Source organism: Budorcas taxicolor, chromosome 2, assembly GCF_023091745.1.
Source record: "Budorcas taxicolor isolate Tak-1 chromosome 2, Takin1.1, whole genome shotgun sequence".
NCBI lineage: Eukaryota > Metazoa > Chordata > Mammalia > Artiodactyla > Bovidae > Budorcas > Budorcas taxicolor.
Genome location: NC_068911.1, coordinates 115,991,766 through 116,015,557, shown reverse-complemented (window position 1 = coordinate 116,015,557; position 23,792 = coordinate 115,991,766). Strand labels below are relative to the sequence as shown.

General features: G+C 38.5%; 1 protein-coding gene across 2 annotated transcripts in view; it reads right to left on the bottom strand.

The window, feature by feature from the left end:
• PTPN4 (protein tyrosine phosphatase non-receptor type 4) overlaps positions 1-23,792 on the bottom strand; it is a 162,147-nt gene that overhangs the window by 71,962 nt on the left and 66,393 nt on the right. For both annotated transcript variants that reach the window (XM_052658675.1, XM_052658683.1), the window contains exons 8-9: positions 22,139-22,226; positions 13,347-13,435 (exon numbers count right to left, since the gene is read on the bottom strand). In XM_052658675.1, the coding sequence (XP_052514635.1) occupies positions 13,347-13,435; positions 22,139-22,226 (177 nt within the window). The remainder of the gene's footprint in view (positions 1-13,346; positions 13,436-22,138; positions 22,227-23,792) is intronic.

Here is a 23,792-nt window from a genome sequence, read left to right as displayed (position 1 = left end):
TTTAGTCCACTCTAGAAATCTTGCCCCATCCAAAGAGGGAGAAAAAATTGAGAAACACTTGTGAAGCTCACAATCCAGAGGTGGAGGCTCAAAAAAACACAAAGCTAGTCATAGGACTGCACCCACCACCACTCCCTCATCACTACATTCAGTTCAGTTCAGTTGCTCAGTCGTGTCCAACTCTTTGCGACCCCATGAATCGCAGCAGGCCAAGCCTCCCTGTCCATCACCAACTCCCAGAGCTTACCCAAACTTATGTCCATTGAGTCAGTGATGCCATCCAGCCATCTCATCCTCTGTCGTCCCCTTCTCCTCCTGCCCCCAATCCCTCCCAGCATCAGGGTCTTTTCCAATGAGTCAATTCTTTGCATGAGGTGGCCGAAGTATTGGAGTTTCAGCTTCAGCATCAGTCCTTCCAATGAATACCCAGGACTGATCTTCTTTAGGATGGACTGGTTAGATCTCCTTGCAGTCCAAGGGACTCTCAAGAGTCTTCTCCAACACCACAGTTCAAAAGCATCAATTCTTCGGCGCTCAGCTTTCTTCACAGTCCAACTCTCACATCCATACATGACCACTGGAAAAACCATAGCCTTGAGTAGATGGACCTTTGTTGGCAAAGTAATGTCTCTGCTTTTCAATATGCTATCTAGGTTGGCCATAACTTTCCTTCTAAGAAGTAAGCATCTTTTAATTTCATGGCTACATTACTAAGAGCCTATTTACAGCAGTTTCTTTTACCAGTTCCTTTTACGAAGGTTACCAATCAACCCTGAATATTCATTGGAAGGACTGATGCTGAAACTCCAACACTGGCTATGCTATGTGAAGACCCAACTCATTGGAAAAGACCATTGATGCTGGGAAAACTGAGGGCAGGAGGAGAAGGTGGTGACAGAGGATGAGATGGTTAGATGGCATCATCGACTCAAGGGACATGAGTTAAAGCAAACTCCAGGACATAGTGAAAGATAGGGAACCTGGAATGCTGCAGTTCACGGGGTGGCAAAGAATCAGATAAAACTTACTGACTGAACAACAATCTTTTACCAGGATATCAGATCGGCCCATCAAGAAAAAATTACAAGGGATACCAAAAGGCAAAAAAACAACATAAAGACACAGTATGTATCAGGACCAGATGTGAAAGGAGTGCTGGAATTATCATTCTGAGAGTTTAAAACAACTTAATTAACATGCTAAGAGCTCCAGTGGATAAAGTAGAGAGCAAGAAAAGACAGGCAATGTTAAGCACAGAAATGAAAAGCATGAAAAAGTGTACCAAAATATAAAATTAATATTCAGAAACTGGCTCCACTTCTATACATTAACAACAAACTAACAGAAAGAGAAATTAAAACAATCCCATTTACTATCACAGTAAAGAGAATAAAATACCTGGGAATAAACCTACCTAAGAAAATGAAAGACATGTACTTGGAAAACTGAAACACACTGCTGAGAAACATTGAAAATGATGTAAACATATGGAAAGATACACCGTATTCTTAGATCTGAAGAATTATTATTGTTGAAATGACCATATTATCCAAAGCAATCTACATATTCAAGGCAATCTCTATCAAAATACCAATGCATTTTTCACAGAACTAGAACAAATAATTTCAAATTTTGTATAGAAACACAAAAGAGTCTAAACAGCCAAACAATCTTGAGAAAGAAAAACAGCAGAAGGAATCATGCTCCCTGACCTCAAACTATACTACAAAGCTACAGAAATCAAAACAGTATGGTACTGGCACAAAAACAGACACAGAAATCAATGGAAGAGGATAGAAAGTCCAGAAATAAACTCAAGCATGCACCTATGGTCACGAATCTATGACAAAGGAACAAAGAATATACAATGAAGACAGTCTCTTCAATAAGTGGTGCTGGGAAAACTGGACAGCTGTATGTTAAAAAATGAGGTTAGAAAATTCTCTAACACCATATACAAAACTAAACTCAAAATGGATTAAAGACTTAAATATAAGACTGGATACCATAAAACTCCTAGAAGAAAACATAAGCAAATAATCTTTGACATAAATCATAGCAACATTTTTTGGGAACTATATCCTAAAATAAATGAAATAAAAACAAACAAATGAGACCTAACTAAACTTAAAAGCTTAGGCATAGCAAAGGAAACCAACAACAAAAAGACAATCTACTGAATAAGAGAAAATATTTGCAAATGATATGACCAAGAGGGGTTAACATCCGACATATATAAACAGCTCATACAATTCAACATAAAAACAAAACAAAAATCAAACAACCCAAGTAAAAATTAGAACTGAATAGATGTGCTTCCAAAGTGGAAATGCAGATGGCCAACATGAATATGAAAATATGCTCAATACTGCTAATCATCAGAGAAATACAAATCAAAACCACAAAGGGATACCAGTTCACACCTGTCAGAATGGCTAGCATCAGAAAGACAATAAATGTTGGGTGAGAATGTGGAGAAAAGAGAGCTCTCATGCATTGTTGATGGGAATGTCAATTAGTACAGCCACTTGTGGAAAACACTAAAACTACACCAACTAGTTAAGGGATATACAAATTAAAAGATGCAAAATATAACATTAAAAACATATAATATGAAAGGGGAGGAGTATAAAAGATATTTTTCACAGAACTAGAACAAATAATCATCTAATTTGTATGGTACTACAAAAGACCCAAATATCCAAAGCAAAGTTCAGAAACAATAAAGCCGGAGGTATCAGGCTCCCTGAGATCAGACTATATGTTACAAAGCTACAGTAACCAAAACAGTCTGACACTGGCACAGAAATAGATATAAATATCAGTGAAACAGAATAGAGGGCCCAGAAATAAGCCCATGCTCACATGGCCAATTAATTTATGTCAACAAGGAAAGAATGTAAATGGAAAAAAGACAGTCTCTTCAATAAATGGTATTGGGAAAACTGGATGCTATGTGCAGAAAAATGAAACTGGACAACTTTGTCACACCATACACAAAAACAAATTCAAAAGGGATTAAAGACAAAAATGTTAATACCTGAAAACATAAAACTCCAAGAAGAAAACACAGATAGTAACCTCTTCTGACATCAGTCTTACTAATATTTTTTGGATATGTCTCCTCAAGTAAGGGAAGCAAAAGCGAAAATAAACAATGGGATTGCATCAAATTAGAAGATTTTGCACAGTGAAGGAAACCAACAAAAGGAAAAGATAGCCCACCAAATGAGAGAAGATATTCGCAAATGATACACCCAGTAAGGGGTTGATATCTAAGTATACAAAAAACATACAATTCAATACAAAAAAATTTTGATTAAAAAAATAGGCAGAAGACTGGAAGAGGCATTTTTACAAAGATACACATGGCCCACAGAGACATTAAAAGATGCTCAACATCACTATCAGAGAAATGCAAACTACAATGAGATACCATCTCAGACCTGTCAGAATGGCTATTATTAAAATGACAAGGAATAACAAATGTTGATAAGGATGTGAAGAAAAGAGAATCTCTGTGCACGGTTGGTGGGAATGTAAATATGTGCCATTATCATGGAAAACAATACGGAGGGCCCCCAAAAAATTAAAAGCAGAACTACTGTATGATCCAGCAGTTTCGCTTCTGGGTATTTATCCAAGTAAATAAAAACACTGACTCAAAAAGATTTATGTATCCTTCTGTTCACTGACAAGAAGCAACATTTAGAACCTTATATGAAACAACTGACTGATTCAAAATTGGGAAAGGAGTACAACAAGGTTGTTTATTGTCACTCCATTTATTTCACTTATACACAGAGCACATCATGTGAAATGCTCGGCTGGATGAGTTACAAGGTGGAATAAAGATTGCTAGGAGAAATATCAACAACCTCAGATATGCAAATGATACCACTTTAATGGCATAAAGAGAAGAGGAACTAAAGAACTCCTTGATGAGGGTGAAAGAGAAGAGTAAAAAAGCTGGTTTAAGACTCAACATTCAAAAAAACTAAGTTCATGGCATCTGGTCCCACCACTTCATGGCAAGTAGAAGGGGCAAAGGTGGAAGCAGTGACAGATTTTCTCTTCCTGGGCTCCAAAATCACTGCAGATGACTGTAGCCATGAAATTAAAAGACAATTGCTTCTTAGAAGAAAAGCTATGACAAACCTAGATAGTGTATTAAAAAGCAAAGATATCACTTTGATGACAAAGGTGTGTATAATCAAGACTATGGTCTTTCCAGTAGTCATGTACGGATGTGAGAGCTGGACCATAAAGAAAGCAGAGCGCTGAAGAACCAACGCTTTCAAACTGTGGAGCTGAATATGACTCTTAAAGAGTCCACTGGATAGCAAGGAGATCAAGCCAGTCAATCTTAAAGGAAATCAACCCTGAATACTCATTTGAAGGACTGATGCTGAAGCTGAAGCTCCAATATTTTGGCTACCTGATGTGAACAGCCAACTCATCAGAAGACTGCCGCTAGGAAAGATTGAGGGCAGGAGGAGAAGGGGGAGACAGAGGATGAGATGGTTAGATGCCATCACCGATTCAATGAACATGAACTTGGGCAAACTCCAGGAGATGGTGAGGGACAGGGATGCCTGGAGTGCTACAATTCATGGGGTTGCAAAGAGTCAGACACAATTTGGCAACTGAACAACAATGTTCACTGCAGCACTATAAAGAAATAATCTAAGTGTCCACTGATAATGAATGGATAAAGAAGATGTGATGTATGTGTGTAGATTTGTATGAATATTCAGTTCAGCTCAGTTCAGTTGGTCAGTCGTGTCTGACTCTTTGAGACCCCATGAACCTCAGCACACTAGGCCTCCCTGTCCATCACCAACTCACAAAGTCTATCCAAACTCATGTCCATCAAGTCGGTGACACCGTTCAACCATCTCATCCTGTCATCCCCTTCTCCCAACCTCATCTTTCTCAGCATCAGGGTCTTTTCAAATGAGTCAGTTCTTCGCATTAGGTGGCCAAAGTAGTGGAGTTTCAGCTTCAACATCAGTCCTTCCAGTGAATACCCAGGACTGATCTCCTTTAGGATGGACTGGTTAGATCTCCTTGCAGTCCAAGGGACTCTCAAGAGTCTTCTCTAATACCACAGTTTAAAAGCATCATTACTCAGTCATAGAAAAGAAATTCTGTCATTGTGGCAACATGGATGGACCAGGAGGGTATTATGAAAATGAAATAACTAGAAAGAGAAAAACAAATACCTTATGATTTTATTTATATGTAGAATCTAAAAAATGAAAAAGTGACTCATAGATATAAACAGCAAATGAATGGTTGCCAAGGGGAAGTGTCGGTGGAGATAAAGACAAATACGTGAAAGGGATTAAGAGTACAAACTTTCAGGTATAAAATAAGTCATAGGAGTGTAATTCCCTCTGTAACACACAGAGGGAATACAGTCAAAAACACGTAATAGTTTTATACAGTGACGGATGAACACTGAACTTGTTGTAGTGACTGTTTCATAATGTATACAAAATACTTAACAACTATGCTGTATACCTGAAACTAATGTTATGCTAATTATAACTCAATTAAAAAAAACTGTTGAAGCTTGTTTTATAGCTAACATATTGCTTCTTCTAATAAATAAGCTATGTATCCTTGAAAGGAATATGTATTTTGCTATTGCCAGGCACAGTACTGAAACAAGAGGGAAGTGGGCAAGGCACAACCTTTGAAAGAATGACACAGCCACAGGACATGACAAAAACTGGTTAGAACCAACTAGATTCTAGATGATGGAAGATTTGATTTCCAGTGGATCTTGAGCCTCATTATTTGCTTACTGTAATGCATTAGCTACATGACACACCTGAGCTTCCCACTGAACCTGACATTCAGTGCTAAAGAAACCACATGCAATGTAGGAGACATGGGTTTGGTCCCTGGGTCAGGAAGTTCCCTGGAAAAGGAAATGGTAACACACTCCAGTATTCTTGCCTGGAAAATCCCATCTTCCCAGCTTATTATTTGGCAGTTTACTTGCATGAACTCTGCACCCCAATCTTCAGTTTATGTTTCTGCTATTGCTCTTCAGGAAGGCACAGCCCTGGGTGTGTCCAAAGTAATACTGAAATGACAGTAGTATCAGTCACCCCATCGTTTCAAAAACCACACCCAGCTGTGAACTTCTCTAACTGCCAACACATTGCTCTATTATTTTCAACAGTGCCCTATGTCATGAACTCCTTTAGAAACTAATTCAATCCAAATTGTGGCTATTCTGAAGGAACAGTTTCTGTGGTAAGCATTTGAGGCTTTCTCTTCTACTGTCCTTGATTTTCTCTCCCCTTTTACCTTTGGGTTTCCCAAGACAATCCTTCTTAATTGGTCTGAGCTTTATAGTTAAATTTTGAACCTTTGTTATTATACAAGAGCCCTGGTGATGTGGCAGTTAAGTCTGGGGTTAGGCAGATGCCAGTCTCTACTCCTGTGATCTGGTCTCAGTGGGTTAGTGGGCTGGGCCTCCTGGCTGCACCCTTCAGTGCTCTGCAACTCATCCCTCCCGAGCTGAAACAAAAAGTAGAGAGGGCTTCCCTTCCTCCACCTCGGTTAGGCCCTGGTAACATCTCATTTTGATTAAGTATAAATAAACTTCCTTAAGGACAGATCTTTGCTTATAAGAAAAGAAGGCTCTGAGCATATTTCAAGCTACTTTCCTGCTCAACCCCTATACCCTGCCCTTCGATCACAAGTGGATTTTCTGTCAATCTTGGCCCTGAGATCACTGGTAGCAAAGGGCCCTTCCTAAGTAAGCAGGGCCTGAGGGAGTGTTTATCTGACAAGCTAGTCTCTGCTCTGTCTCCAGCAATTTGTCAACCACCCTTTATGTACTCCTGCCAGGTACTGCTGTAGCGGTGGTTTCTAGACCTGGTAAGCTGTCATTTCTTGTATTCATCTGTTTCTTCAGTTTTCAGAAATGCAGTATGCCCTGTGTTTTCAATTCTCTGACAGATCTAAAAAGAGCTGTTGATTTTAAGTTTTTTCAGTGTTTTTTTTCTTCTGAGAATACAAGTAACAAGTTGCAAAATCTTTACCTGCTAGACTGGGAACCACAACTGTCCCCTTCCCTCAACATTTTAAAAGCATGAACTTGAACTGGATAATTTAGGGCTAACCATATATAGAAAGAAATGAGGAAGTATATTTATCACATGGAATGTAACTTTTCTACACATAACTCTACTTTTGAAAGAAGAGGTTAAGTGAGAAGCTTGTGTTTCAGAATCTGGAAGATCCAAGTTTAAGGTTCCACTTCATATCTATCAAACTTATTAACCTTGGCCCAGTTAGCTTCTCTGGCATTTCTTATTCCTTATCCACAAAACAATGCTAAGGATATCCAAGTTGCAGGGTTATCAGGTACAGATAAAATGCATTAAAATCCATGAGTGATTTTCTTCCTTGCTTCAACCTCCTTCGAAAGGACTTAGGCCAGCCCACTGTGGCTCCCAGGACTGTTGTGGTCAGTGACCCTGACCCTGTGGCAGGCCACTGTCGACCTACACCTCCACTGGAGACTCCTGGACACCGATTGGCAAGTCTGGCTCAGTCTCTTGTGGGGGTCACAGAAAAACATCTTTCTCTGTTTCATGGACCACGCTAAAGCCTTTGACTGTGTGGATCATAACAAACTGGGGAAAACTCTTCAAAAGATGGGAATATCTGACTATCTTACCTGTCTCCTGAGAAACCTATATGTGGGTCAAGAAGCAGTTAGAACCCTGTATGGAACAACTGACTGGTTCAGAATTGAGAAAGGAGTATGACAAGGCTGTTTGTTGTTACCCTGTTTATTATACTTCTACACTGAGCACATCATGAGAAATGCCAGAATGGATGAGTTACAAGATGGTATCAAGATTAGAGGGAGAAAAACATCAACAACCTCAGATATGCAGATGATACCCCCATCTAATGGCAGAAAGCAAAGAGAAACTAGAGAACCTCTTGATGAGGGTGAAGGAGGAGAATGAAAAAGCTGACTTAAAACTAAATATTAAAGAAAGATCATAGCATCCAGTCCCATCACTTCATGGAAAATATAAAGGAAAAAGGTGGAAGCAGTGACAGATTTCCTCTTCTGGGGCTCTAAAATCACTGCAGATATTTACTGCAGCCATGAAATCAGCAGATGATTGCATCTTGGCAGGAAAGCTATGACAAACCTAGAACAAAGACATCGTTTTGCCAACAAAGGTCTGTACAGTCAAGGCTATGCTCTTTCCAGTGTCATATACGGTTGTGAGTGCCAGACCGAAAAGAAGGCAGTGACAAAGAATTGATGCCTTGGAACTGTGGTGCTAGAGAAGACTCTTGTGAGTCCCTTGGACCGTAAGATCAAACCAGTCAATCTTAAAGTAAATCAACCCTGAATACTCAATTCAAAGGACTGATGCTGAAGCTCCAATATTTTGGTCACCTGATGTGAAGAGCTGACTCACTGGAAAAGACCCTGATGCTGGGAAAGATTAAGGGCAGAAGGAGAAGGGGGCATCAGAGGATGAGATAGCTGGATAGCATCACTGATGCAATGGACATGAACTTGAGCAAATTCCGGGAGATGGTGAAGGACAGGGAGACCCGGTGTGCTGAGGTCCATGGAGTCACAGAGTCGGACATGACTGAGCAACTGCACAACAGCAGATGGAACGTACAAGATCCTTCAAACTCTGAATCCAATTTCTCTTCTAAGCAATATCATCTTAAAATCTTACTCCCTTGTTTTGTCCTCAGTGAAGATAACTAAAAAATAAAAAAAATCAGGGGCTTCCTTGGTGGCTCAGTGGTAAAGAATCCACTTGCCAATGCGGGAGATGTGGGTTTGATCCCTGATCCAGGAAGACCCCACAAGCCACAGAGCAACTGGGCCCAAGCACCAAAACTATTGAGCCTGTGCTCTAAAGCCTGTGAGCTGCAACTACTGATCCCACATGTCACAACTACTGAAGCCAATGTGCCTTAGAGCCTGGGCTCCTCAGCAAGAGAAGCCACCACAATGAGAAGCCACTGAAACTAAAGAGTAGCCCCAGCTCTCTGCAACTAGAGAAAAGTCCGCACAGCAACCAAGACCCAGCACAGCCAAATATAAATGAATAAAAATCAAACCACGTATCTCATCATTTGAACTTGCCACATCCTTTCTTACTACGAAAGAAAGAAAGAAAGTGAAGTCACTCAGTCGTGTCCGACTCTTTGCGACCCCATGGACTGTAGCCCACCAGGCTCTTCCCTCCACGGGATTCTCCAAGCAAGAGTACTGGAGGGGGCTGCCATTTCCCTCTCCAGGTTCTTACTACAAGGCCTCTGCAAATGCTGGGTACCTTTACCCCAAATTCTGACTGAACCTTCCACACACACATTCCTCTTCCATACTCCCTCTTCATTGAAGAAATTTCTATTCACCCTTTAAAAACCACCTCAAATATGGCAAAGGCCAACACAATATTGTAAAGCAATTATCCTCCAATTAAAACAAAACAAAACAAAAAAATCACCTTAAATATCATGAAGACATTAAAATTTTCCCTGGTAAAATGATATCATTGGTACTTCCAAAGTAATTTGTCAAAAACTCTTCCAGAATATTTATTTTATAATAATAAATATATATATATATGCACACATTAAAGAATTTTGAAAATACAGAAAAATTTAGATTATCATTTTAACCCATATCATCTGAAAAGAATTTCTGATTTTGACATTTATATAATATGTAAAGTTTATAAAAAATATGTTTAATTCTCTTCAGTAAATCAGAAAAACATTAAAATTGAAGATACACATTTACCATTATGAAAATAAACAATCATAACTGTTTTTTCTGGAACACTTAATTCACCAATCTTATGTTTTGTAATTAATTTAATGTGCTCACTTTTAGGTAAGTACCAGGTCTCAAGCTGTTTTGTACTTTCCTCTAACCATAACGCAAGTTGAATTACACAGAAGAATTTAAAGATATGACATGAAATATTAAATGACCTTTGGCTTTCTTTTATGAACTTTAGAGAGGTATAATTTATATATAAAATGAAATATCCCAATTTTAAATGAACAATTCAATGAGTTTTGACAAATGTATTGAGTTGTATAACATCCATCCACCAAAATCACCATATAGCAATTTGCATCACCTGAAGATGTCCCCTTAGCATCCCTTTGCAGTCAATTTCCTCCCATTTTTAATCCCTGGCAACCAAGTGGTCTGTTGTTTCTATAATACGTGTTTTCTAGAATTTCATATAAATAGAAACAGAGTACGTCATCTTTTGTGTCAGGCTTCTTACACTTGACATCATGTTTTGAAGGCAGGGTCACCCATATTGTTTAGCGTGTCAAACAGTTCACTTCTTTCACTGCTAAACAGTATTCCACTGCATAGATGTAATTTGCTTGTGCAGTCACCAACTGCTGGACATTTAAATTCTGTTTTGAGCTATTATGAATAATATAGCTATAAACACAGTGTGCACATCTTTATATAAACTTACATTTTCATTTCTCTTGGGCAACTATCTAGGAACAGAATTGCCAGATTAGACGGTTAATCTAAATTTAATCTTTAAGAAATGCCAGTTTTCCCAAGTTGGTCTATTACTCGGCATTCCCACCAGCAATATATGAGATTTCTAGGTGCTCTGCTTCCTTGCCATCACTTGGTGCTATCACTTTTTAAATTTTTTAAATATTTATTTATTTGGCTGCACCAGGTCTCAGTTGCAGCATGTGAACTCTTATTTGGGCATGTGGGATCTAGTTTGCTGAGCAGGTATCAAACTCAAGTCCACTGCACTGGGAACATGGAGTTCTAGCCACTGGACCACCAGGGAAGTCCCACTGTTCTTTTTAATTGGAGCTATTCCAGTGGGTGCATGGAAATAGTTCACTGTGGTTTTAATTTGCATTTCACTGATGACTGAGCATTTTTTTGTATTTATCTGCCATTTGTATAACTCCCTTGGTGGAAGTATCTATTCACAAACTTTGCCTATTCTTTTAAATTAAGTTAAAAAGTTAAGGACCTAACAGTCTTTTACATTTTTTGGATAAGTCCTTTATCAAATATATACTTTACAAAAGACTGAGTTTTACCTTTTCATTTTGAGTGTCCTCTGGAGAACAAAAATATTTAATTTTGAAGAGGTTCACTGCATCAACTTTTTATTTTATATTTAATTTTTTCCTAGATAGTGACCTACCAGGGAAATTTATGTTTCTTTTCTCAACATAATTGTGGTGATTTTCTAAAATAAAAGCTGTCAGTTATCATATTTCTATTAAGTGTTATATAAGTGACTAATTACAAAAATCTATCAATAATAATCACAGATATTGAAAAGCCTGGCCATCTCATTTCAGAGATATATAAATAAACAGATTGATCCAATATAATTGTTTTGTACTTTTTTCTTCCTTAGAAAGGGCTTGGGCTTGGCCTTAGGGCTTCCCTGGTGGCACAGACAGTAAAAACTCTGCCTGAAATGTAGGAGACCCAGGCTGGATCCCTGGGTGGAGAAGATCCGCTGGAGAAGGAAATGGCAACCCACTCCAATATCCTTGCCCAGAGAATCCATGGACAGAAGAGCCTGGTGGGCTACAGTCCACTGGCTTGCAAACAGCTGGACATAACTAAGCGACTAACTTTCCTCCTTTCTTCCCTTAGTGAAAAATCACTGTTTATTTTTTTAAAAACCGAAGATATTTATATGATAAATGCACAAAAATCAATGTGGTTTTAACAATTTTCAGGCTATCCCTTAAAGGGTAGTGGTAGATGCTACTTCTCTTTCTACCTCACTCTGGATACTAAAGTGATGGTTGGTGAGTCAATGGACAGTAAGGACAAGGACAACATGCTAAGGGCAGTAGAGCAACGAGACAAAAGAAACATGAGCTTCAAACCACATGGAGTCACCATACTTTCCCAGCACCAATTTAAACCATGCCAGTGTTCCAACTAATAAACTAGCACCCATCAAATTCATTTAAATGAGGTACTGTATTCAATACTTTGTACAATGCTCCAATACTTTGGCCACCTGATGTGAAGAGCCAACTCACTGGAAAAGACCCTGACGCTGCAAAAGACTGAAGGCAAAAGGAGAAGGGGGTGGCAGAGGATGAGATGGTTGGACAGCATCACCAACTCAATGGACATGAGTTTGAGCAAACTGGGGGAGATAGTGAAAGACAGGGAAGCCTAGCAGGATGCAGTTCATGGGATCACAAAGAGTCAGACACGACTTAGCAACTAAATAACAACAACTGTATCCAAAGCAACTGGCAAGGTGCAAGAAACAGAGTATACATGATGATATTAGCTATTATACTACAGTACAAATTTAGAGATTGTCTCAATAACCTCAGATATGCAGATGACACCACCCTTATGGCAGAAAGTGAAAGAGGAGAGTGAAAAAGTTGGCTTAAAGCTCAACATTCAGAAAACGAAGATCATGGCATCCGGTCCCATCACTTCATGGGAAATAGATGAGGAAACAGTGGAAACAGTGTCAGACTTTATTTTGGGGGGCTCCAAAATCACTGCAGATGGTGACTGCAGCCATGAAATTAAAAGACGCTTACTCCTTGGAAGAAAAGTTATGACCAACCTAGAGGGCATATTCAAAAGCAGAGACGTTACTTTGCCGACTAAGGTCCGTCTAGTCAAGGCTATGGTTTTTCCTGTGGTCATGTGTGGATGTGAGAGTTGGACTGTGAAGAAAGCTGAGCGCCGAAGAATTGATGCTTTTGAACTGTGGTGTTGGAGAAGACTCTTGAGAGTCCCTTGGACTGCAGGGAGATCCAACCAGTCCATTCTGAAGGAGATCAGCCCTGGGATTTCTTTGGAAGGAATGATGCTAAAGCTGAAGCTCCAGTACTTTGGCCACCTCATGAGAAGAGCTGACTCATTGGAAAAGCCTCTGATGCTGGGAGGGACTGGGGGCAGGAGGAGAAGGGGTCGACAGAGGATGAGATGGCTGGATGGCATCATGGACTCGATGGACGTGAGTCTGAGTGAACTCCGGGAGCTGGTGATGGACAGGGAGGCCTGGCGTGCTGTGATTCATGAGGTCGCGAAGAGTCGGACATGACTGAGCGACTGAACTGAACCGAACTGAAGAGGAAAAACTTGCAAAGTAGTATTTTCTTTAAGCTAAGAAATTTTTGAAAAAAATAATTCAACTATTTTTGTAGTAGATTCCAAATAAGTGGGATAAAGTTGTATGATAACATTAAATAGTTCAACAAAAATATGAACTACATTTGGTAATACAATAGTAAAAGTGAAAAGTACTGACAGAAGTTCTTACCATGGAAAGGTATTCATTCGTACTCTGTTCTTATAAATCAGAATTCCTCCTGACATCACTCCAATCATAATTTCATTGTTACTTTGATCCTTCAAAAAACAAACAAAAAAAAATGGGAAATCTAAGATAATGAGTTTTAACTGATAGATAAAATTTTTAAATATGATTAGTTCTTTTACATAATGTGACATTATATAAAAGGCAGCAGTTAACTGCACAATATATATAAACCCATATGGTAACTATTACATCATAAAAATAAGACATACTTCAAATCAAATTTAAATGTTGCATTATTAAAATTCATTAATATAAAGCAAAAATAAACTTTTCCATAGTTTATAACTGGAACTGACTCTCTGGGATAGAAAATCCAAGACTACATCTCGTAGAACGTTAAGTTAATATCCATCTTTCCATTTCTAAAACTATTACAATCCAATCACTGTGTAAATATGGTGTTAGGATTGCAAAAGTGAATAAAACCTGGAGTTCAGAGCATGGAGAAAGGCAATTGATAATAAAACAGTATTTCCAATATTAGGAGAAATTCTTTAACTAACATAATACAATAAAAACATCACAGAAAAACAGAGTGGGGAACACTGCTGGAGAGAGTGGAAGAAAATTTGAATTGTGTTTTGATGAGTGAGTTTTCATGCTGTTTCAACTTGAACAACTGACTTGCAACTATTAACAAAGTAAGTAGAATTAAAAGTTTCCTCACTTGCTAGAAAGTCTTGAAATAGTTTTGCTTAACTTGAGACCCACTCTAGTATTCTTGCCTGGGAAATTCCATGGACAGAGGAAACTGGCAGGCTATAGTCTCTGGGGTCACAAAGATTCACACAACTGAGCACGCATGCAAGAGTGCTTAATCTGAGACATACTATAGGCAAACTAATATGGCAATAATGCTTTTATCCCTAGCATTCATGTGATCAGAAGATAGAACTGACTGATGAAAATATAACCAAGAGTTTGTAACTGTCTCCCTAGGAAAAAATCTCTAAAACATAGTTTCAATAATTTTTAATTACTACAGTAAAAACTTGTTTCCCATCAGGTCACTTCCATCTGTTTTGTATATCCCTAATTATATGTTCTATTAATACTGTTCTCATCTCTTTTTAATGTTTCTCTGATGGATCATATCAAACCTAACCAAAGTCTACATCAAGTCCAACTTCTCTGTGAAAACTTCATTAGACCTATAGAATGTACTGAATTATACCATGAATATGTGATCCGCAAAGTCCAGACTGTGGGAAACTAAAGGTGAAATGGCCCAGTTCGTTAACAAAAAAATTCTATACAGTAAAGGAAGAAGGCATTAAAAGACATTTAAAGTTATTCAGTTAAAAACATAAAGCAAAATAAATTATAGTATCTAGAAAGGCACACTGGGTGATAAAACCACAAAAAAATGCATAAGGTAGGAAGGAGCTGGGACAGGGTGTAAAGAAGGTTTCTGGAATGGCTGGCAGAAGTCTAAGGATGACCTGGGTAGTATTTACAAAATTGTCACGAAATCAGATTGATTATATTGTTTGCAGCCAAAGATGGAGATGCTCTATACAGTCAGCAAAAACAAGACCAGGAGCTGATTGTGGCTCAGATCATGAACTCCTTATTGCCAAATTCAGACTTAAATTGAAGAAAGTAGGGAAAACCACTAAACCACTGAAGTGAAGTGAAGTGAAGTCGCTCAGTCATGTCCAATTCTTTGCAACCCCATGGGCTGTAGCCTACCAGGCTCCTCTGTCCATGGGATTTTCCAGGCAATAGTCCTGGAGTGGATTGCCATTTCCTTCTCCAGGAGATCTTCCCAACCCAGGGATTGAACCCGGGTCTCCCACATTGTAGACAGATGCTTTACCGTCTGAGCCACCAGGGAAGTCCCTAAACCACTGAGGTACAACCTAAATCAAATCCCTTATGATTATAGCTCCTGCATTGCTTTCCTGGTGGCTCAGACAGTAAAGCGTCTGCCTGCAATGCAGGAGACCCGGTTTGATCCCTGGGTTGGGATGATCCTCAGGATAGAGAAATGGCAACTCAGTCCAGTACTCTTGCCTGGAAAATTCCATGGACTGAGGAGTCTGGCGGGCTACAGTCCATGGGGTCACAAAGAGTCGGACACAACTGAGCAACTTGACCTTCACTTTCACTTATGATTACACAGTAGAAGTGAAAATAAATTTAAGGGACTAGATCTCATAGACAGAGTACCTGAGGAACTATGGACGGAGGTTAATGACACTTAAGGAGACAGGGATCAAAACCATCCCCAAGAAAAAGAAACACAAAAAAGCAAAATGGCTGTCTGAGGAGGCCTTACAAATAGCTGTGAAAAGAGAAGAAGTGAAAAGCAAAGGAGAAAAGGAAAGATATGCCCATATGAATGCAGAGATCCAAAGAAGAACAAGGAGAGATAAGAAAACCTTCCTCAGTGATAAATGCAAAGAAATAGATGAAAACAATAGAATGGGAAAGATTAGAGATCTCTTCAAGAAAATTAGACATACCAAGGGACCATTTCATGCAAAGATGGGCAAGAATAAGGACAGAAATGGTAGAGACCTGACAGAAACAGATATTAAGAGGAGGTGGCAACAATATACAGAACTACACAAAAAAGATCTTCATGACCCAGATGATCACAATGGTGTGATCTCTCACCTAGAGCCAGACATCCTGGAATGTGAAGTCAAGCGGGCCTTAGGAAGCATCACTACAAACAAAGCTAGTGGAGGTGATGGCATTCCAGTTGAGCTATTTCAAATCCTAAAAGATGATGCTGTGAAAGTGCTGCACTCAATATGCCAGCAAATTTGGAAAACTCAGCAGTGGCCACAGGACTGGAAAAGGTCAGTTTTCATTCCAATCCCAAAGAAAGGCAATGCCAAAGAATGCTCAAACTATTGTACAACTGCACTCATCTCACACGCTAGGCAAACTAACGCTCAAAATTCTCCAAGCCAGGCATCAACAGTATGTGATATTCAAGCTAGATTTAGAAAACGCAGAGGAACCAGAGATCAAATTGCCAACATCTACTGGATCACTGAAAAAGCAAGAGAGTTCCAGAAAAACATCTATTTCTGCTTTATTGACTACAATAAAGCCTTTACTGTGTGGATCACAACAAACTTTGGAAAATTCTTCAAGAGATGAGAATACCAGACCACCTGACCTGCCTCCTGAGAAATCTGTATGCAGATCAAGAAGCAACAGTTAGAATTGGACATAGGACAACAGACTGGTTCCAAATAGGAAAGGGAATATGTCAAGGCTGTATGTTGTCACTCTGCTTATTTAACTTATATGCAGAGTACATCAAGAGAAATGCTGGGCTGGAAGAAGCACAAGCTGGAATCAAGTCTGCCAGGAGAAATATCAGTAACCTCAGATATGCAGATGACACCACCCTTGTTGACAGAGAGCAAAGAAGAACTAAGAGCCTCTAGATGAAAGTGAGAGAGAAGAGCAATAAAGTTGGCTTAAAGCTCAACATTCAGAAAACTAAGATCATGGCATCCAGTCCCATCACTTCATGGCAAATAAATAGGGATAGAGTGTAAACAGTGACTGATTTTATATTCTTAGGCTCCAAAATCACTGCAGATGGTGACTGTAGCCATGAAAATTAAAAGAAGCTTGTTCCTCGGAAAAAAAGTTAAGACCAACCTAGACAAAGGTCCGTCTAGTCAAAGCTATGGTTTTTCCAGTAGTCATGTATGGATGTGAGAGTTGGACTATAAAGAAAGCTGAGTGCCGAAGAACTGATGCTTTTGAACTGTAGTGTTGGAGAAGACTCTTGAGAGTCCCTTGGACAGCACAGAGATCCAATCAGTCCATCCTAAAGGAAATCAATCCTGAATATTCATTGGAAGGATTGATGCTGAAGCTGAAACTCCAATCCTTTAGCCACCTGATGCAAAGAACTGATTCATTTAAAAATACCCTGATGCTGGCAAAGATTGAAGGCAGGAGAAGAGGATGACAGAGGTTGGGATGGGTTGGATGGCATCATCAACTCAATGGACATGAGTTTGAGTACACTCCAGGAGTTGGAAAGACAGGGAGGCATGGCATTCTGCTGTTCATGGGTCACAAAGAGTCAGACACGACAGAGCAACTGAACCGAACTGACCTGATAGGTCAACTGGAATTCCATCATCTCCACTAGCTTTGTTCATAGTGATGCTTCCTTAGGCCCACTTGACTTTGCATTACAGGATGTCTGGCTCTAGGTGAGTGATCACATCATAGTGGTTATCTGGATCGTGAAGATCTTTTTTGTAAAGTTCTTCTGTGTATTCTTGCTACCTCTTCTTAATATCTTCTGCTTCTGTTAGGTCCATACCATTTCTGTCCTTTATTGTGTCCATCTTCACATGCAATGTTTCCTTGGTATCTCTAGTTTTCTTGAGGAGATCTCTAATCTTTCCCATTCTATTGTTTGCCTCTATTTCTTTGCATTGATCACTGAGGAAGGCTTTCTTATCTCTCCTTGCTATTCTTTGGAACTCTGCGTTCAAATGGGCATATCTTTCCTTTTCTCCTTTGCCTTTCACTTCTCTTCTTTCCTCAGCTATTTATAAGGCCTCCTCAGACAACCATTAGGCCTTTTTGCGTTTCTTTTTCTTGGGGATGGTCTTGATCACTGCCTCCTGTACAATGTCATGAACCTCCATCCATAGTTCTTCAGGCACTCTGTCCATCAGATCTAATCCCCTCAATCTGTTTGTCACTTTCACCGTACAATCGTAAGGTATTTGATGTGGGTCATACCTAAATGGTCTAGTGGTTTTCCCTACTGTCTTCAATTTAAGTCTGAAATGTGCAATAAAGAATTTATGATCTGAGCCACAGTCAGCTCCTGGTCTTGTTTTTGCTGACTGTATAGAGCTTCTCCATCTTTGGCTACAAAGAATATAATAATCTGATTTTGGTACTGACCATCTAGTGATGTACAAGCATAGAGTCAGTTCTCCTACATTGCAGGCAGATTTTTAGCAGCTGAACCACGAGGGAAGCCCAAGAATACTGGAGTGAGTAGACTATCTCTTCTCCAGCAGACCTTCACAACCCAGGAATTGAACCGGGGTGTCCTGCATTGCAGGCAGATTCTTTACCAACTGAACTATCAGGAAGCCCGTCAACATTAGTCATTAAGAAAATACAAAGTAAAACCATGATGAGGTAAAACACACTTATCAGAAAAGCTTAAAAAGTAACAAAACAAAACGGGCAGTACCATATGCTAAAAAGGATGTAAAACTATTGGAACTTGTAAATAAGCTGGTGGGGATGCAATGAGGCTCAGATACCTAGAAAACAATCTGGTAATTTCATATAAAGCTACATATACACTTACTGCATGGTCTAGAAAGACCTTTCTAGGATTTGCATTCTATATAAATGAGAATTTAAACCCACATAGAAATTAGAAATCAATTTTTGCAGTAGGCCTATTTAAAAAAAAGAAAGAAAAATTACTGGAAGCAACCCAGGATGTCCTTCAATGGGTGAATGGAGAAACAAACTATGGTACATCCATACAACAGAATACAATTCAGCAATAAAAGGCATAAACTATTGAAGCACAGTATCTCAGATCAATCCCAAATGCATTACTCTAATTAAAATAAGTGAAGTGCAGTGAAGTGTAAGTCACTTAGTTGTGTCCGACTCTGCAACCCCACGGACCATACATAGTCCATGGAATTCTCCAGGCCAGAATACTGGAGTGGGTAGCCTATCCCTTCTCAGGAGATCTTCCCAACCCAGGGATCAAACCCAAGTCTCCCACATTGCAGGTGGATTCTTTAACAACTGAGCGATCAGGGAAGTCCCTAAGTAAAAGAAACCAGTATCAAAAGGTTACATACTATAGTATGATTCCATTTATAAGACATTCTGGAAAAGACAAACTATGGAGTCAGGGAATAGACCAGTTGTGGCCAGAAACTGCGGGTAAGAATGAGGCTGGACTACACAGGCGGAGCAGGACTGCGGGTTTTTAGGGGCAAGGCAGGGGTGGTGGTGATAGAATTTTTCTGTATTCTGTTTGTGGCAGTGGTTACACAAATCTACATGTGTTATAATTCACAAAACTGAACACCAAGAAAAAATGTATTTACTGTGTTACTTTAAGAAACAAATATTCCCATGCTCCCTCCCCTCAAATCTTTTTTCCTTCCCTTTAATCATGAAGTTGTCATTCACTCTTTACTTTTCTACAGTTCTCTTATTCATATAATCCTCTAGGCATACCAAATGTCTTCATGTTTTCAACCAAACCATGTTCTCTCTTGATTTCAGGTTTTCCTTCATTCTGATGGCTCTATGATGGGAACTACTATTTTAGCTAATTAATTCTTCCTCATTTTTCTGGCTTCAGTAAATTACTCCTAAGAAGCCTTCTCTATGCGCTGCTCCCAAGCTGGATTAGAAGTTCCTGCCATAGGATCCCACAGCATTCTGTACTTTCCCTTTCATGTTCTCAAATGTTCGTTTGTACAGGTCTAGTCTTTTCCCCTCACTGTGTTGTGTGCTTCACAAGGACACGGATGACTGACGTTTTGTCCACTAAGTCATCCTCAGTGCCTACAGTGTATAAGGCGTGTGACAGATGCACCACAAAGAAGGTTCTAAGGTGTTTCGTATCTTGCAGATTGCTATATGTAACTTGGTTCCACTCTGATCTTTCTTCAGCCTACAGTCTACAGGTAGAGAGAAAAGATCTTACTTTGCTTTTCAAAATAAAGTATTATTGTATCTTCAATTAAATACTGTGATATTCAATTAAAACAAGTATTTTCTTTATGTGTCCTCTTCCCTCTTCCCTTTGTCCCTTTTTGTTTCTGATGCTGCAAATTTCCCTTCATGTTCACTTAAAATCTGCACATTTTCTTAAGTTCTCCATATCCATATACAATAGAAACACCTTTTCCTAGCTCATTTTTTTTGGGAGTCTGTACAAAATACTTAAAATTTAAATTCCTTTAATTTGGTACTCCACATTTATGGTTTTCTGAGAAAGAGTTTTACAGTGTAATAATTTAAACAACAAAAAAGCAAATCAATAAAAAATAAAACGGTTAATTATGTATGAGATCCAGCCATGTCACTTAAGTTAAAAAAGGAGTATCTAACAGTCTTTGGTGGGATCAGCGGTAAAGAACCTGCCTGCCAATGCAGGAGATGTAGGTTCAATCCTTGGGTCAGGAAGATCCCCTGGAGAAGAAACTGGCAACCCACTCCAGTATTCTTGCTTGGGAAATCCCATGGACAGAGGAACCTGGTGGGTTACCGTCCACAGGGGTAGCACAGAGTCAGACACGACTTAGAGACTGAAGAATAACAACAAACATTCTTTGTACTTCACTGACAGTCAAAGACAGCAGACAGCAGTCTAAACTACCTTTAGAAAACTGTTCAGGACTAAAATGACTGACTTTAGTGGTCTCTTTACTGTTAACCACAGTCTAGTATACATATTTACAATTCCATTTGTTTTAAGCTGTATTATAATAAAAAAACAAAATCTAGTGACAACTTGTTACCTTTGGAGAATCATGTCCAAAAGTAATAGCCACAAAGAGAGAGGAAGGGTGAAGGGCCCATTTTAAAGAACATAAAAAGTTCAAGAGGAACTTACTTAAAACACTTTAAATTGAACCAGACAGGTTTTCAAGTCACAAATGCTCAGAATTACCAAATACAGTCATGTGAGTAAAGCAAGTCATTTGATTTTTTTAAAGGAATGACTGATACAAGCTTTGCAAAAAGTAAGAACTAATCAATCCTCCTCCGCAAGAAAATGGCCAAAAGAAGCCCTATATAAAACCATTACATGGAGTAGGACTCTGAGTTCTCAAACTATCTGTCTGTGGGTCTGTGTATGTCTGTATACAAAAATAAACTCAGAACAATTATCTAAGGAAAACTTTAATCCCTTTCAGGTTGGTATCCTTGTAAGGCCTAGTAGTTGTCCCAAGAAAACATAAGCCTATTACCAATTCAACTGATGATTACCTATAATTCCACTTTTCATCAGGTATAGAGAACAGCTGCACCTCAGGTACTTCTAAAGGAATATAGCCTCTTGATAAAAAAATCATAAAAAGGAACAGAGGTGAAGAGGCACACAAACAAAGGACAGCCACATACATGTATGCTTCTAGTAGGAGGAGAACAGTCTTCTGGAAGCATCAAATTGACACAGTGAACAAGAAGTTAGGGTGTTATACAGGAAAAGCCAGTAATTATAAAATTTTGTGTTAACAAAGGCACTGTGTAGGGGGAAAACCAAAATATGCAAATACAATTGATTTTGTGCTTTATAAGTAAAAAATTATAATGATATCACTAGATGATGAAAAGAATGTAGTAACACAGGCATCGGTGAGGTGAAATCATCTTTTATAATAATGATTTTCATAAAAACAAAAATACAAATAACTGCTTTTCTTGTAACATTTATTTTGCAAAATAAAAATTCTAAAGACACTGTCTCTTATGGTCAGCAAAAATTATCCTTGTAACACACTACCTTGAAGAAAAATAATATGTAAAATTCATGATTCTTCTTGTCAGGTAATGAATCTTGAGTGACTGGGTTAGTAAAATTACTTATATTCAGAGGAAATTGTCAATGCAATGTTGGTGGCACTCACTATTCCATTTGTTGCCTAATCTTATCAGGGAATCAAAAACTGGTTTTTTTTTAACTGAATATTTATGCTTTAAGTCAACAACATCAGAATGTTTTCTTCACTTACCCTTGCATAGTGGAATTCAACTCCATAGAGTTCTAAGGTACGTGCTGTGTTCAGGTAACTAAATTCTGCTTCTGCAGGAGATAAGCCTCTGTAAAAACATCACTAGGTTAAAAACTGTAACAATCACAAATATGACCAAGTTACATAAAGGTTATTTATCTAGAAAATTTTCAGCATTCTAATTAAATCTTTTACAAGATACAAAATGTATGAGTATTCCTCTTAGTTACATACAGTAACAGCTACCTTTTCTGGAGGGTACATTTTAAGTAATGCTAACTATTTTGTAGAATATGTTCTTATTTTCCAGAAACACAAGAATGGGTCAAGTTTTTAAAGTTCCAAGCTATACTCATGGATGTTACAAAGTCACTCTCAGACAAAAACAAGTATTCTTCAAAATTTAGTCTACACTCCACACGTGCGTTTTAATCACACAAGGTACTTCTGACATGCAGTCTTTGGGGCAAGCTCCAGAGCAGGGTTTCTCAGGGTGTGGTGCCCAGACAGGTGTTGCCTCATAACAAGGACAGAAATTAAGAGGGTCACAGCCTTTTGTACCACTTTGGCAGAGTTATTTTACATCTGTTGCATCTAACGACAACAAAAAGTAACTGTAATCTTTAAAGCCTTTGTTTATTTCTCCATTTTGTTTTTTGAGTAATTCATTTTTATTATATTTTTCAGAAGTATTGTTCCATGAGAGACTGGGGGAAAAACTGGTCTTTCATCACAGATAGTTTCAGAAGTACTGTTCTATACAACCCAGTATTAGAATAAAAGGGGTTCAAGTCGTTTATATTTTAAGACATATTCCAGTGATTCTTATGAACACAAGTGTGAGAACTACTACTGTAAATGCAAAGCCTTTAAAAAGGTTCTATTATACATAGTTCTAACAATCTTGGTTATCTGATATCAGGCTCTAGCAGAGTAAAAGCAGCAAATTAAAAATGCAAAGATAACCATTCACTAATGACACCAGAAAAGGGAGTAAGCAGCTTGCCAATGTATGAACATAAAAATAGGATTCCTCAAAAAAAAAAAAAGCAGTATACTTCAGTTTTCTATAAAATTCAATTAAGTTAAATAAATACTCTACTTTTCCCCCAAGCCCCACAGTTACACTGGTTGATTCTATTTTTTTTTTCTTTAAAAATTTGCAGAATCATTTCTTACAGGCAAATAGAAATATATAACCAACACTTTGTAAAATGTACAAACATTCTTCTGACAGAAGAGGCTTTCCATTATTGGTAAATTTTTTAAAAATTTGATTTATCTTCAAACCCTTAGTTCAGATATGCTATATGAAGAACTTTTATAATAAATGGCATTTACTTTTAGAACAAAACAGCCCCCACACCTCATGAAGCCAATCTATTAAAATTTTCAGTCATTAGTCTTATTTTAGATTGGGGTCAGCAAACCGTTGCTGGAAAGAGGTAGATAGCTAACACTTCAGGCTTTCAGGCCATAGAGGTCTCTGTTGCAACAACTCAGCTTTGCTGTTACAATGTGGAACAATGAGGGAATCTGTGTTCCAATGTTCATTTATGGACACGGAAAGTGAAATTTCTCAAGCGTTCATGTGCCATGAAATGTTATTCTTCTTTTGATTTTCTTCAACCATTTCAAATGTACAAACCATTTT